The sequence below is a fragment of the Gavialis gangeticus genome, unplaced genomic scaffold (assembly GCF_001723915.1).
Source record: "Gavialis gangeticus isolate Ggan-Ray unplaced genomic scaffold, GavGan_comp1, whole genome shotgun sequence".
NCBI classification, from domain to species: Eukaryota; Metazoa; Chordata; order Crocodylia; family Gavialidae; genus Gavialis; species Gavialis gangeticus.
Window position 1 is genome coordinate 19,187,040 of NW_017729034.1, and position 12,769 is coordinate 19,199,808.

General features: G+C 46.7%; 1 protein-coding gene across 1 annotated transcript in view; it reads right to left on the reverse strand.

Annotated features, from left to right (window-relative positions):
• The window catches only part of EHD3 (EH domain containing 3), a 34,750-nt gene that overhangs the window by 18,268 nt on the left and 3,713 nt on the right, over positions 1–12,769 (reverse strand). The window contains exon 2 of the mRNA XM_019527085.1: positions 4,414–4,590. Within this exon, the coding sequence (XP_019382630.1) occupies positions 4,414–4,590 (177 nt within the window). The remainder of the gene's footprint in view (positions 1–4,413; positions 4,591–12,769) is intronic.

Below are 12,769 nucleotides of genomic sequence, written 5' to 3' on the forward strand. Positions count from 1 at the left end.
GGGGGGGGGGGGAAAGGAGCGCACAGGGCAGTATCTTTGGCTAGGTTTTCCTCTTTATTTACCATCTACAAATCAGAGAAGTAAGAGCTGGAAAGATCTTTTTGGTCATGTAGTCTGTGCCTGCCAACACAGAGTTGTTCCTTGCAACATCCCTCCCCCCCCGTGCTTTTGCTGGGCTAGTTTTAGATGACTAAGGCAGAAAGACTTTCACCACTTCCCTTGGGTAAACTATTCCACAGAGGATATCAGATCCAAGGAATCCAATGAAGTGCCAAGCACGTGCAACTGAATTCTGGGGAGAGGGGCAAAGTTTCTCATGTCTCTTTATGCCCGTTGTTCCCAAAAACCCAGCAGGGCTAAATTCACACCTAATACAACCAAGACAGTTTCAGCAGTGCTGGACTTGGCTGTCTGTTCTCTACTGCCTTAAAATACTCACGACTGAATTATCCAACTTTGAAATAGTGCCCTTCTTTATGGAAATCCTGACTATAGTTTGAAAGATCAATGGACCAAGAGGAAAAATGTTTTATCTGGATTGACCCACAGTAAAGGCAGCAAAGGAAGAGAACAGTTAACTTCTAGACCTGGTAATAAGAGCCCCAATTCCCTGCCTGTGCAGGTCCTGCAAGTGTGACCCAAGCCACCCAAACATCTAATGAGTATCATCTAACCCCAAACTAAGCCCTTGGAGTATAAGCTCTCAGGAACCCTGGCTCATCCTGGTCACAGACCCAAATCACCAACTGCAGTAAACTAGCACTGCTCCATTCACTTAAGAGGACGGTGCCCAATTTTACCAGCTGAGGGTTTTGCTTGCAGTTTCTTGCTGAAAGAGTAGGTGGGCATAACTGTATGCAGCAGTTTTTGGTGCACTAGCACCTCCAGTGCTGCTGTGTACTGGTCTCCTTTCAAGCCTCTACATCACGCAGTTCAGAAAGGATTGTACTTTCCCCATCTGCACAGGGCTACCAACAAAGAAGGGGTTATTCAGACTGCTTGGCTACTCCCCTACACTCAAGAAGGCAGGACGTGTACTTCTACCTCCACAGCCCCCCATCCCCTCCTTCTCATGAGGGCAGGGCACTGTGCACTTTGCCATAAGATCAGCTAGGGAAAGCTTAACTACAGTGTGAAGATCCATGACTTGGCAAGGCAGTAAGTCAAGATCATCTTAAATTTAGCAGCCAAAGTGAGGTGCATTTGCTTGTCTCACACTGCCTCTGTCCCTCATCCCCGCCCTTACCAACACCTCATCCATCATACATGCTGCCCCCTCCCACTCTCCTACATTTCTGGCAGCTCTGTGCTATTTCTAGGTGGCAGGGAAGGCTCTGCAGCACCTTCAGAGCTGCTTTTCTGTTCCACTGTTATACAATGCAGGCTGCCCCCATCCTAGAGAGGCTGAATTGTCACTAGGCTTGGTTACTGGCTGAATGCAGATGTTCTGCACCCTGCAGCACAGTGAAGTCATCCAGAAACTTCTCTGAAGCTGGAGCCACATCATCCTACTTGAATGAGACCATGCTGTGATCAAATATTACTTTCAGGGTCAACCTAAGGCCAAGTGGAGCTCTTTGCAAAGATATGCTTATAAGAATCCATCTAGCTTCCTTCCTGCTCACTGCAGCACACTTCTCCCCATCCACTGCACGCCTAGATAGATGTTGCAGCATGCAGTTAGTCACCTCTGAGGCTGCCACTTGTGGTTCTACTGTGGGTTTCTAGGTCTTGAAGTCCAGATGCCTGACTGGCTTCCTGGCCTGGCTTCCCTTGCTAGTTACTAGGAAACAGATAACATAAAAGGAGGGCAGCTGGACAACTCATTTTTGACTACCACTGGTGTGAGGCAGTGTCAGAGAGCAAACTGCAACTGGTACTTATTTAGGGGTATGGGGCTGCACCTTACTGGCCCCTGGACTACAGTGTCCATCAACAAGGCTGCCTAGACCTAAAGCGGTATCTGGTTATCTCATGTCAAAAAGAGGACAACCCAAATCAAGAGCTCTGACCTCTGGAGAAGGCAAGTTCTTGGACCCAGACTATTCCACCTACATGTAGACTTAGATGCCCAAGTCCAACTCTATTCTATACTGTTCAAGACCCTGAAAAATAACTGTTAATGCATCTGCTGCTGTTCTTAAGGGCAAGATGACAGAACATTACAAGGCAGCCCAGAGGAAGAAAAGACCCACCCACCCTTTTGTATTAAACTGTTTGTTTGTTTTTTTGTTTTTTTTTTTTAAACAGACTCCAGCCAAGCAGAAAACATGTGGATGTCTCAGTTCAATTACATGCCCAATAGGTGGAATGGGATCTGGTCCTCAGTGTCACAGCATGGGACCCATCTCTAACCACGACAGTTTATCCCACAGAACAACCTTTTAAAGCAGGGGTTTTGAACAAGTGTACCTCTTCTCTCAAAATTGCAGCTCATGTACCCCTTTATTTTTTCTTGGTTTTAAGGGGGGCAGATTGAAGCCACTAAGGTGAAGGAGAAAGCAGCTCCTGATGGTGCACACACTTTAGGAGGGGATGCGTCCCAGATCTGCATGGGGTAGGGCACAGGACTGAGCTGTGCAGGGGGCAACTCCTTCACCTACATGCATCCTGGGAAGGCATGGCTGGACATGTGCCTCCAGATATGTGCATTGGGCAGGGCAGGCTGGAGCCAGCACCCCCAGTGCCAGTGCCACCTGCCCCAAGCACCTGTGGTTCCAGCCTGCAGCTGCAGCCTGCCCCGGGCACAGGGGGGGGGGGTGCCCCCAGATCTGCATGTGTTCCTGGCAGGAGGCTGGGCTGTACTCAGGGCAGGCAGCAGGGGCACTGGAAGGGAGTTATAGGAGGGCTACAGTCAATTCTGGGGTGGCTGCAGACCCACCATAGCCCTGTTCCCAGTACTGCTGCTGCCTGCCCTGAGTACAGTCCAGCCCCCACCAGAAACACCCCAGCCTGTTTGCCCCATACAGTTCTGGGGGCATGGATTCCCCTCCTAGTGTGCACAGTGGCAGGAGATGCCCCCCTCTGTGAGGCTCAGTTGATGCCCCACCCTGACTGGGCAGCCCCTGCCCCTCACAAAACACTTACCAGCAGAACCCAGCTGCCTTGTGTGCTGTGCTGCACATGCAAAGCATTTAAAAAAAATGCTGCCATATTAGGTCTGAGTATCCCCTAGGACCTTTAAGTACCCCTAGGGATATGCACACCCCTGGTTGACAACCACTGTTTTAAAGGACAGAAGTTGAAGCCCCAGTAAGTTTGCATACAAGCCATTTGTTCAAGGCTACAGACAGACAAGTCCCATTTCAAAGGACAAATCAGATGATGCTGTAATCCAAAGAGAGGCAAATAGGAATAGACCGAGTCCATTTCATTGCCAGCATTTCTCCACTGGGTTCCACAGGAGTTGCATCCCAGATGAATTTGGCCCAAGGAACTGAACTGGGTGCTTAGAGGAATGTAGATATACGCAAGAAGGGCAAGAATAGCAGAATGCAATACAGTGTCATTTCACTCAAGTTACTAGATGTTTCAGCTTAGGGCACAGTTATGTCTGACACTCAGTAAGGCTAACTGCACCTTGTCATGCATCTACAGATGCATTGCAAGCAAGTCCAGGGAGGCGATCCTTCCCCTTTATGTGGCACTGGTCAGGCCGCAGTTGGAGTATTGTGTCCAGTTCTTCAAGAAGGTTAGCCACATCCCCAAGGGGGTCCAGACGAAGACCACTTGCATGGTCAGGGGGCAGCAGGCCAGGCCCTACGAAGATAGGCTAGAGGGCTTGAGAATCTATTCGGCCTCCACAAGAGAAGACTGAGAAGGGATCTGGTGGCTATCTACAAAACTCACCGGGGGGCCAGCAGAAAAATAGGCAGGGCTCTAGAGGTTCCCCTGGGCACCACCTGGGATAACAAGTAATAAACAGCTACAAATCGATTGAGAGCAGGTTCAGGCTTGATATCAGGAGGCATTACTTTATGGTTAGGGCTGCCAGGCTCTGGAATGGGCTCCCCAAGGAGGTCGCGCTCTCCTCTACCTTGGGGGTCTTCAAGAGGAGGTTGGATAGATGTCTGGCTAGGGTATTATGATCCCAGCACTTGTTCCAGCCCAGGGCAGGGTTTCCGACTTGATGATCTGTTCAGGTTCATTCTGACCCGAGAAACTATGAAACTCAGGCCAACTGATCACAATCCATGCCACTGGACAGGTTGGCCCATGTCAGTCCAGCTGGCTCTCCTACCCATGTCAAAGGAACATGGAGGTAGGAATGCTGCCCAGTGAGACTGGGGCTGTGTTGCACCCCTGGGGCATGTAAATAAGCTTGTATGATGCCCTGCCCTAAATTACACTTGGATTGTTCAACCTATTACATACCAAAGCAGCACAACTTGGGTGCCTGCACATTATACTGACCTGTTCAAAAATGCATTGCCAAAAGCATTCAGTTTCCTGAAAGGTTTTTTTGGATCAACCACTAGTGCGTTTCCAGGAATGACCCCCTCCACATCTCCCTGCATCACGGCAATGAAGGAATCTGTGGTAGGCTCTGGTCCAATCCGCATCCCTGGAAAGTCCTGTTCCAGGAGATACCTAGAAAAGAAAGCAGGGTATGGTACATGAGTTCTACACTGCTCAAGTATTATCTGGGTAAACGGCATTTACTAAGTGTAAACATGAACAACAGAGTACCATTCCTTCCCCCAGCTTATTTCTAGCCATTGCACTGAAATCCCTTTGACGCAGCGCAAGCTTTTCTCTTGGGAACTTGAAGTTAAAAGCTACCTTAGCCCATCCAGATCAAGAACAGCTGCTGTGAAGGGATTCTCATCATCTACCACAAGCCTGTGACCCATTCATTCTTTTACCCTAATACAGTGAAAGCCACTCTATTCATTGCAGTCAGAGTGTTAACTCTTAAAAAGTAATAACATCAGATGTTAAACCACTTCCAATCTCTTATGCACAGCCATTCAACTAATGGGCTTGGCTCACAATCCAAAAGTCTTTCCCAGATGCCAAAACCCAAGTGTCCAATCTGCAACTCTCTCAAGCTTCCCTAACCATCACAGTGGCTTCTGCAATTGTTAGATGATTTTCATTGTGCTATAGAAATTTGTATAAAGTGGAGGAGCACCACAAATCTCAATAAATTGATATTCATAGAAAGTTAGGATTGGAAGGGACCTCAGGAGGTCATCTAGTCCAGCAGTTCTCAACAGGTTTGTTTCGTTTACCAGGACCCATTTGTAAACATTGATGGCCAGTCCCGACTCCGCGCCCCTTGCTCCTGACCCACTGCCCCCACATCCAGGCCTCAGTTCCCTAGTGTGTGGGGTGGGGCAGTCCTCCCCTCTCCCCCCACAACACACTTACAGGCTGGCACTGTGGCCTGCAGAGAACACCCCCCCCCATGGGTTGCCCATGTTTTTCTCCCTTAAACAGAAAATCCATTTTTAAAAGTTTGTTGATCTGTTTTCAAAGTTTGTTCGCAACCCTTTTCTATATTCTTGTGACCCATTTTTTGGGTTACAACCCATGGGTTGAGAAATACTGATCTAGGCCAACCCCCTGCTCAAGCAGGACCAGCCCCAACTAGATCATCCCAGCCAAGGCTTTGTCTAGCTGGGTTTTGAAAGCCTCCAAGGATGGAGCTTCTACCACCTCTCTGGGTAACCTGTTCCAGTGTTTTACTACCCTCCTAGTGAGGATTCTTCCTGCCATCTAACCTAAACTTCCCTTGCTGCAAAATCAAGATAGTTGCTCCATGTTCTGTCATCTACCACCACTGACAGCAGTCCAGCTTCACCCTTTTTCAAACCCCACTTCAGGTCATTGAAGGCTGCTATTAAATCCACCCTCAGTCTTCTTGTCTCTAGATTAAATAAGCCCAGTTCTTTCAGCCTCTCCTCATAACTCATTTGCTCACCCCTTCACCATTTGTTGCCCTCCACTGGATTTTGTGGAATTTGTCCACATCCTCTCTGTACTGGGAGGCCCAAGATTGAACACAGTACTTCAGATGTGGCCTCACTAGTGAGGAATAGAGGTGAAGAATCACTTCCCTTGATCTGCTGGCAACACCTACCAGTACAGCCCTGTATATTGTTAGCCTTCTTAGCAAGAAGGGCACACTGTTGGCTTATATTCACCTTATTGCCCACTGTAGCCTCCAGGTCCTTTTTTGCAGGGCTGCTGCCCAACCAGTCAGCCTCCAGCCTGTACTAGGGCAGAACAATCCCATGCACCAAGTGCAGGGCTTTGCACTTGTCCTTGCTGAACATCATGAGATTTCTTTTGGCCCAACCCTCCAATTTGTCTAGGTCACTCTGAATCCTAGTCCTACCCTCCAGTGAGTCTACTAAAACCCCCAGCTTGGTGTCATCTGCAAACGCGCTGAGGGTGCACTCTATGCCATCTTCCAGATCACTGATGAAGACATTGAATAAGACTGGCCCCAGCGCCAACCCCTGGAGCACTCCACTTGATACCAGCTGCCAACTAGATGTTGAGCTATTGATTACTGCTCTGAGCCCGATGCTCCGGCCAGTTTTCTACCCACATTACACTCCACTCATTCAGCCCATATACTTCCTTAGCTTGCCTGGGAGAGTGCATCAAGAGTACACCGTATCAAGGTACACCATATCCACTGGTCTCCCCACATCCAAAGAACCAGTCACCTCATCATAGAAGGCAATCAAGTGGTCAGGCATGACTTGCCTTTGGTGAATCCAAGGCAACTGTTCCTAAGTCACCTTCTCCGCCAAGTCCTTAGAAATGGATTCCCTGAATATATGCTCCATGACTTTTCCTGGGACTGAGGTGAGGCTGACTGGTCTGTAGTACCCATACTAAAGAAGAGGAAAATGGAGGATCCAGGGAACTGTTTGCCCTTTTCTAGTCATCTGGAACCACTCCTGATCACCACAAGTTTTCAAAGATGATGGCCAATCACTCTGTAGTCTCAGCAACCAGTATCCTATCTGACCCCATGGACTTGTTTATGTCCAGCTTTCCCAAGTAGTCTCTAACCTGTTCTTTCACCACTGTTGGCTGCTCATGTCCTCCCCAAACTGTGCTGCCTGGTGCAGTAGTCCAGGAGCTGACCTTACTTGTGAAGACGGAGATGAAAGAGGCATCGAGTACTTCAGCCTTTTCTGCATCCTGTCACAAGGCTGGCCCCCCTGTTCAGTAAGGGACCCACAACTTTCCCCAAACCTCCTCTTGCTACTGACATTTGTAGAAACTCTCCGCATCCCTTGCTAGCTGCAACTGCAGTTGTGTTTTGGCCTTCCTGACATCCCTGCATGCCTGAGCAATGCTTTTACACTCCTCTCTATTTATACGTCCAAGTTTCCACTTCTTACAAGCTTCCCTTTTGTGACTTAGTTTACTGAAGTTCCCTGCTAAGCCAAGCTGGTCTTCTGCCATACTTGCTAGTCCTCCTGTGCACTGGGATGGTTTGTTCCTGCACTCAGTAAGGCTTCTTTAAAAGTACAGCCAGCTGTCCTGGACTCCTCTCCCCCTCAGACTGGCTTCCCAGAGGATCCTACCCATGAATTCCCCAAGGGGAGTCAAAATCCAGGGTCCTTACACTGCTGCTCTCCATCCTTCCTTTCCTCAGGATCCTGAACTCAAATCAGGATTAAGTTCACAATTAAGTGATGCATATAGTACAGCATGCTTCATTTTTAATACCACCCCCAATGCTGTTGCTAAGCTTCAGCTAAGAGTGCTATAGACCTGTAGGGCAAGTGTGTTAGTAGTAAACACGACTTTGAGCACAAGGCTGGTGAAGCATACAAGGCTGTGCATGCTGGCCTGATCTTGTCTAGTCTGAGTGCTGGCTTGTAAAAAGAACACTAGCCAACAGTTGGACTGTATGTGTTGGTTTAATATTGTTTTGTACTGCTCTCTCAAAGGCAAGTAAGCTGGCAGTTCATTTTTTGGCACAGCACTGAAATTAGTCATGGAGGTGAGGAAAACTAGAGTAGGATTGTACAGGCTCTGCACGTCACTAAAGGAAAAAGGAACTGGGCTGGATTCTGAGATTACAGTTCTTAATAAAAAGCAGTGTTGTTTCAGTGAGATGAGTCATGTGAAGGAAGATTTAGAGAAAGGACATGCCAATCTTCATCCATCCTCCCAACGGATGCAGAGCAAATCGCTCATCTTTTCACTCTTTCCACCATCCTAATGAAGGTCATTCTTATGTACAAGAGAAGACAGCTAGGCATACTGGGAATTACAAAAAACTCTCAAGGATAGACCCGAGGAAGGATGTCTTACATTTGAAAAACTTGTCCAATTTTATCCTGACTACATAGTTGGCCCAATAAAAAGATATCAACCCAAGAAATCCTGGCTTCTCAAAACCTTCCAAGCTCATTTAGCATGATATTGGTTAAAAACCAAGGCTCACAGATGGAAATGCATTTTCAACTCTTGCTGGGTGATAACAGAACTACACTACAAATAAGAGTAGGATTTAAAAACGAAAAAGAAAAGAAAAGACAATGTGGCCAGGAACTATAGCAGTTTGATGGCTATTGACCATGCAAAGATTCATCACCACAGTGATTTCACTGAAGGGCTGGTCCCAATGCCTTAAAAGCAATTTATCTTGCATTTCTGTGGAATCTTTCATTTCAAAGTGCTTTGGAGTTCTGTACAGATTAGAAAACCTTCCCAGTACAGAAATGTTAGCAGCTTTGGAATGAAGTTTGAAAGTTGTGTTGGCAACATTAAATAATTTAAGAAGGGTAGGGATATAAACTCCAAAAGCCAATTAATCTTCAGCCAGGTTACTTGCAAACATCTGCAGTTGGCTATTGATGGGGTTCTCAGATTTTTCTGCAATAGAAAAAAAACCCAACCACACTGCCTCCTAGACCCAGCTCCCATGTCACAGGTGATTATGTAGACCACTTGCTTTTTTGGGTCACAATCATATTGCATCCCTTGCAGCAGCTAGAGCAAAATCTTGCACACAGACAGCAAGGAAGCCAGAGAGGTAAGTTTTGTTTTCTCACAGATTCAGCAGCTGGAAACTAGGAGGAGTAAAGACCATGTGGCCAAACAACTTTGTCATCCTGAGCAAAGACATGAGTGACTGAACTTCATTCCCAGGGCAGCTCACTTTTCAGAGGCAACCCTTAAGTGTACTGATAGATCCTAGAAGGTATGAACTGGCCTCCTTCACAGCAGTGCAAGAGGTTTATTCACTACAGCATGCTTCCAATATATTCTTCATTTCCATTTACTTGACTCCAAGTCATAAGATTTGATATTGTATACAGAAGGAAGAGGGAGACAAAACACTACCCACAAGCTAAGCACTGATTTGAGAGAGTTACAGCCTTTGGTACTCCATCTCCAAATGCTATGGTGAGACAACTGGATAGCCCGATAGCTTTTGAAAACGTATTAGGCTAAAACAAAAAAAAACAAAAAAAACTACACACACACACACACACACACACACACACACACACAACTTGAAAAAATGCATTGGCATGGTTTACAACTGCACTGAAATGGGCATGGCCAAGCTAATACATTAGTTTTGGGCCACGTATAGACATTATACTTTTACCAGTATAAAATGAACAAACACCAATCTAAGCCCAAAACAGAAGTTTGGCATACACAAACTGGTTTAAATGGGGCAGAACCCAGACTAAAGATTTGCCCCCCCACACACAAAAGGGCAAGTGTGTGTTCTGTTCACACCATCATGCTAAGCTGCACCACTCAGAAAACATTTTCCCCCCCGCCGCCCTCTTCCTAAATCAGGAAACTTAGATGGATTCTTCCTGGGGCTTTTTGAAGGGCCTTTAACCACTACTGTTCCAAGGCAAAGTGTTAATTCAAGTAGTTTAAAAAGTAATTAATGCAGGACATTGAGTGTGGTTATCTGCAAGGTCTGGATTTGGCATGGCCAGAATCAAAACAATTTGTCGGTTTTTAGCCAAAAAAACCAACAAGTGTAAGTGAGGGTCCCTTTAAAGATCTCTAACCAATCCATCGACCTTGAAAGGTAAGCCACCCAGTTGCTTTACATTAAATTTTTGGAAATGCACTTGGGGTGGGGAAACAAACAGCACAACATCACATAAGTGTTTTGTGAATGGTGCCTTAAAATATTTATGGTTCTCATCTTTTAAGACTTAGGCAAGACTTCTAAGAAAGCAGAAAAAAAACTGAAAAAAAAAAAAAAAGCCTTCAATGTAACAGAACTCTTTTTAGCCAGCTGGTAGGGATGGAGCCCCACTCGTCAAACTGTTCCTAGGGTTTCCTCTATTTGTTATATAAGGGATTAAAAACAACACATCCTCAGATACAAAAGAGGATCCAAGTTAAAGCTAATTGACTTGCCTGCAACAAGTGGTATGAAAATGAAGCAGAAAGTAGATCTAAAGATACTGGACAATGTAAATTCTCAAGTGAGAACTCTCTGGGAGATTTGTAAAGCAGGGTATCCAGAGAACAAGGATCCTATTATGAGCAAGGCAAGCACAAGGGAAAGCATTGAGAAGTACTGCATACACTGGTCTGACAGGCTGAAGGCTCCCTTTGGTTGTCAGCGAGGCAAAACTGCCTCTTCAGAATGAAGCAATCTTAAGTACAATGTGCAAAATGTATTTATCTTTTGTACAAAATAAAGTTAGTCATGAAAGGAGCTAAGAGACAGCACTAGAATTCTGTACCCACTCAATATGAGCATCTACAGCATAGGTTTCCCTCCTAATGTCTCACCTTGACCTACTGAGCTACTGCTAGGGATGAAGGGGAAAGAGCAGCATCCACATACCACATGACTTAAGGTCCACCAGGATGAGACTGCCTTCTGCTGGGCTTGCTAGTGCTAGCTAGAAGGCAGACAAGATTTTTTTTTTTTTTTTTAAAAGGTAGATGTGATCTTATTAGACCAGAGGTGGGCAAAATGCAGCCTGGGGGCCAGATGCAGCCTGCCAGGCCATTCTAATCTGGCCCATGCGGCCCCTAAACATTTTAAAAAATTAAATATTTATCTGCCCTGGACTGCCTGTCATGTGGCCCCTGATGGCTTGCCAGAACTCAGTAAGTGGCCCTCTGCCCAAAATAGTTGCCTGCCCCTGTATTAGAGCAACCAAGTAGTTGGAAAAATTGTTCTTTGCAAGCTTTTGGGAAAACACCTTTCTGCTTTGTGCCCAAAAGCTTACAAAGAACAATTTTTCCAACTATTTAGTTGCTCTAATAAAAGCAATCATGTCTATCCAAAGAACCTAGTCTGGTGGTGTCCTTAGACCAACACAGCTACAGCCAACCACCCCAAAGCTGGAAGGTAGACATTTGTCCCTGAACAGGCATGAACTGGTAACATCATCATCTGACCACTTAGTTCTGAGCTGCAATGCTGTACCAGCCTCATCACTCCTGGAATTCAGGTTATTTCATCCTGGCCCCACTTACAGCAGCCTCTCCAGGGCAGGCCTATACCAGGTGAAGCGTGGAGGTCTTGGTCCTAGCCCCTTGCCACTGCTGTTCCCTGCTAGTGAGCAAAGGAACAGCTCTTCTCTTCATGCTGCGATGCTGCAGGATGTGGGGGAGGGGGCCTGGTTTAGTCTAGCAATGAGTCATGCAGGAGTCCAAGAACTTGCTCTGCAGGGGGAGAAAGGATGCTGAGGGCTGCAGAGGGAAAGGGGGAAGGGGAAATGGAAGAGACTGTGCCTGGAGCAGTGGTGTTGAGTGTCTGAGGCAGGAAGGGGTGACCAGCATGTGAGAAAAAGCTGCCTTTGGTGCATGAACTCTATCAACCCACCCCAGCCAGTGCAGGCAGGCAGCAGTGCTCTGGCCAGTTCTGGTTTATATTAACACGGTGGCTGGATGCAAGCCAGGGCTATTTTTAGCCATGAATACAAGGCACTAATTAATTAGGATAATAATGTTCTGTCTTGCCTTTCCCGCCTCATGCTGAAAAAGAGGAAGGCAATAACATTTTAGAGCCAAGCTCCTGTTGGATCCTGTTATCAGTGCTAGTATTAGTCTCATCTGCTACCGTTTAAAAGGCAGCCCTTTTCACTTCCTGGGTCAAGGAGCCAGGGAATGTACCTATGTGGACATGTAAACCCTTTTTGCATAGCTGTGGACTATGCCAGGGAGACAGGGGAGGGGGGCTAGGGAGGGTAGAGGTGTACAGGCTGAACTCAGGACAGTTTATCTTTCACATAGCAAAACAAGGCTCAATCCTTTAGGTCTCCAGAAGTACGAGAAGACGGCCAGCTTTCACTAAAGCCAGTCTCGCTCTACTGGCTTCCAAATGCACAGAAACCAGCCTCCTGCCTGAGCCTCTGGGAACATTTGTCACTACTGACCTTCACTGTCTTGCCTCTGCCATCACCTCCAGACATGCAGAATACGATTGCAAGATATTGCTGCTCATCTCAAGAGAGACCTTGGGGTACAGTTTCATTGAGATGAAAGCTTTGAGTCTGAAGCTTCCCTCCTCCAGCCTCAACATTTAAGCAGCCAGGTTTGGGTCCCCTACCCAGATGCTGCTGGGGAGGGAAGTCCTGTTGTTCCTTTCTCCTGTTAGCAGCACCTGAAATCAGTGTCCTGGGAATCAAGAGTTAACAGGACTATATTAACCATGCTTGTATAGGAGGAGCCACAACGGGACAGAATAATCTTCCCCAGTATGCATTGAATTTAAATTTAGCAAGTGGGCTGAATGCTCTGGGAGCAGCCTCACCTTCAGATTCTTCAAGTCCTGGTCAGAAATCCGGGG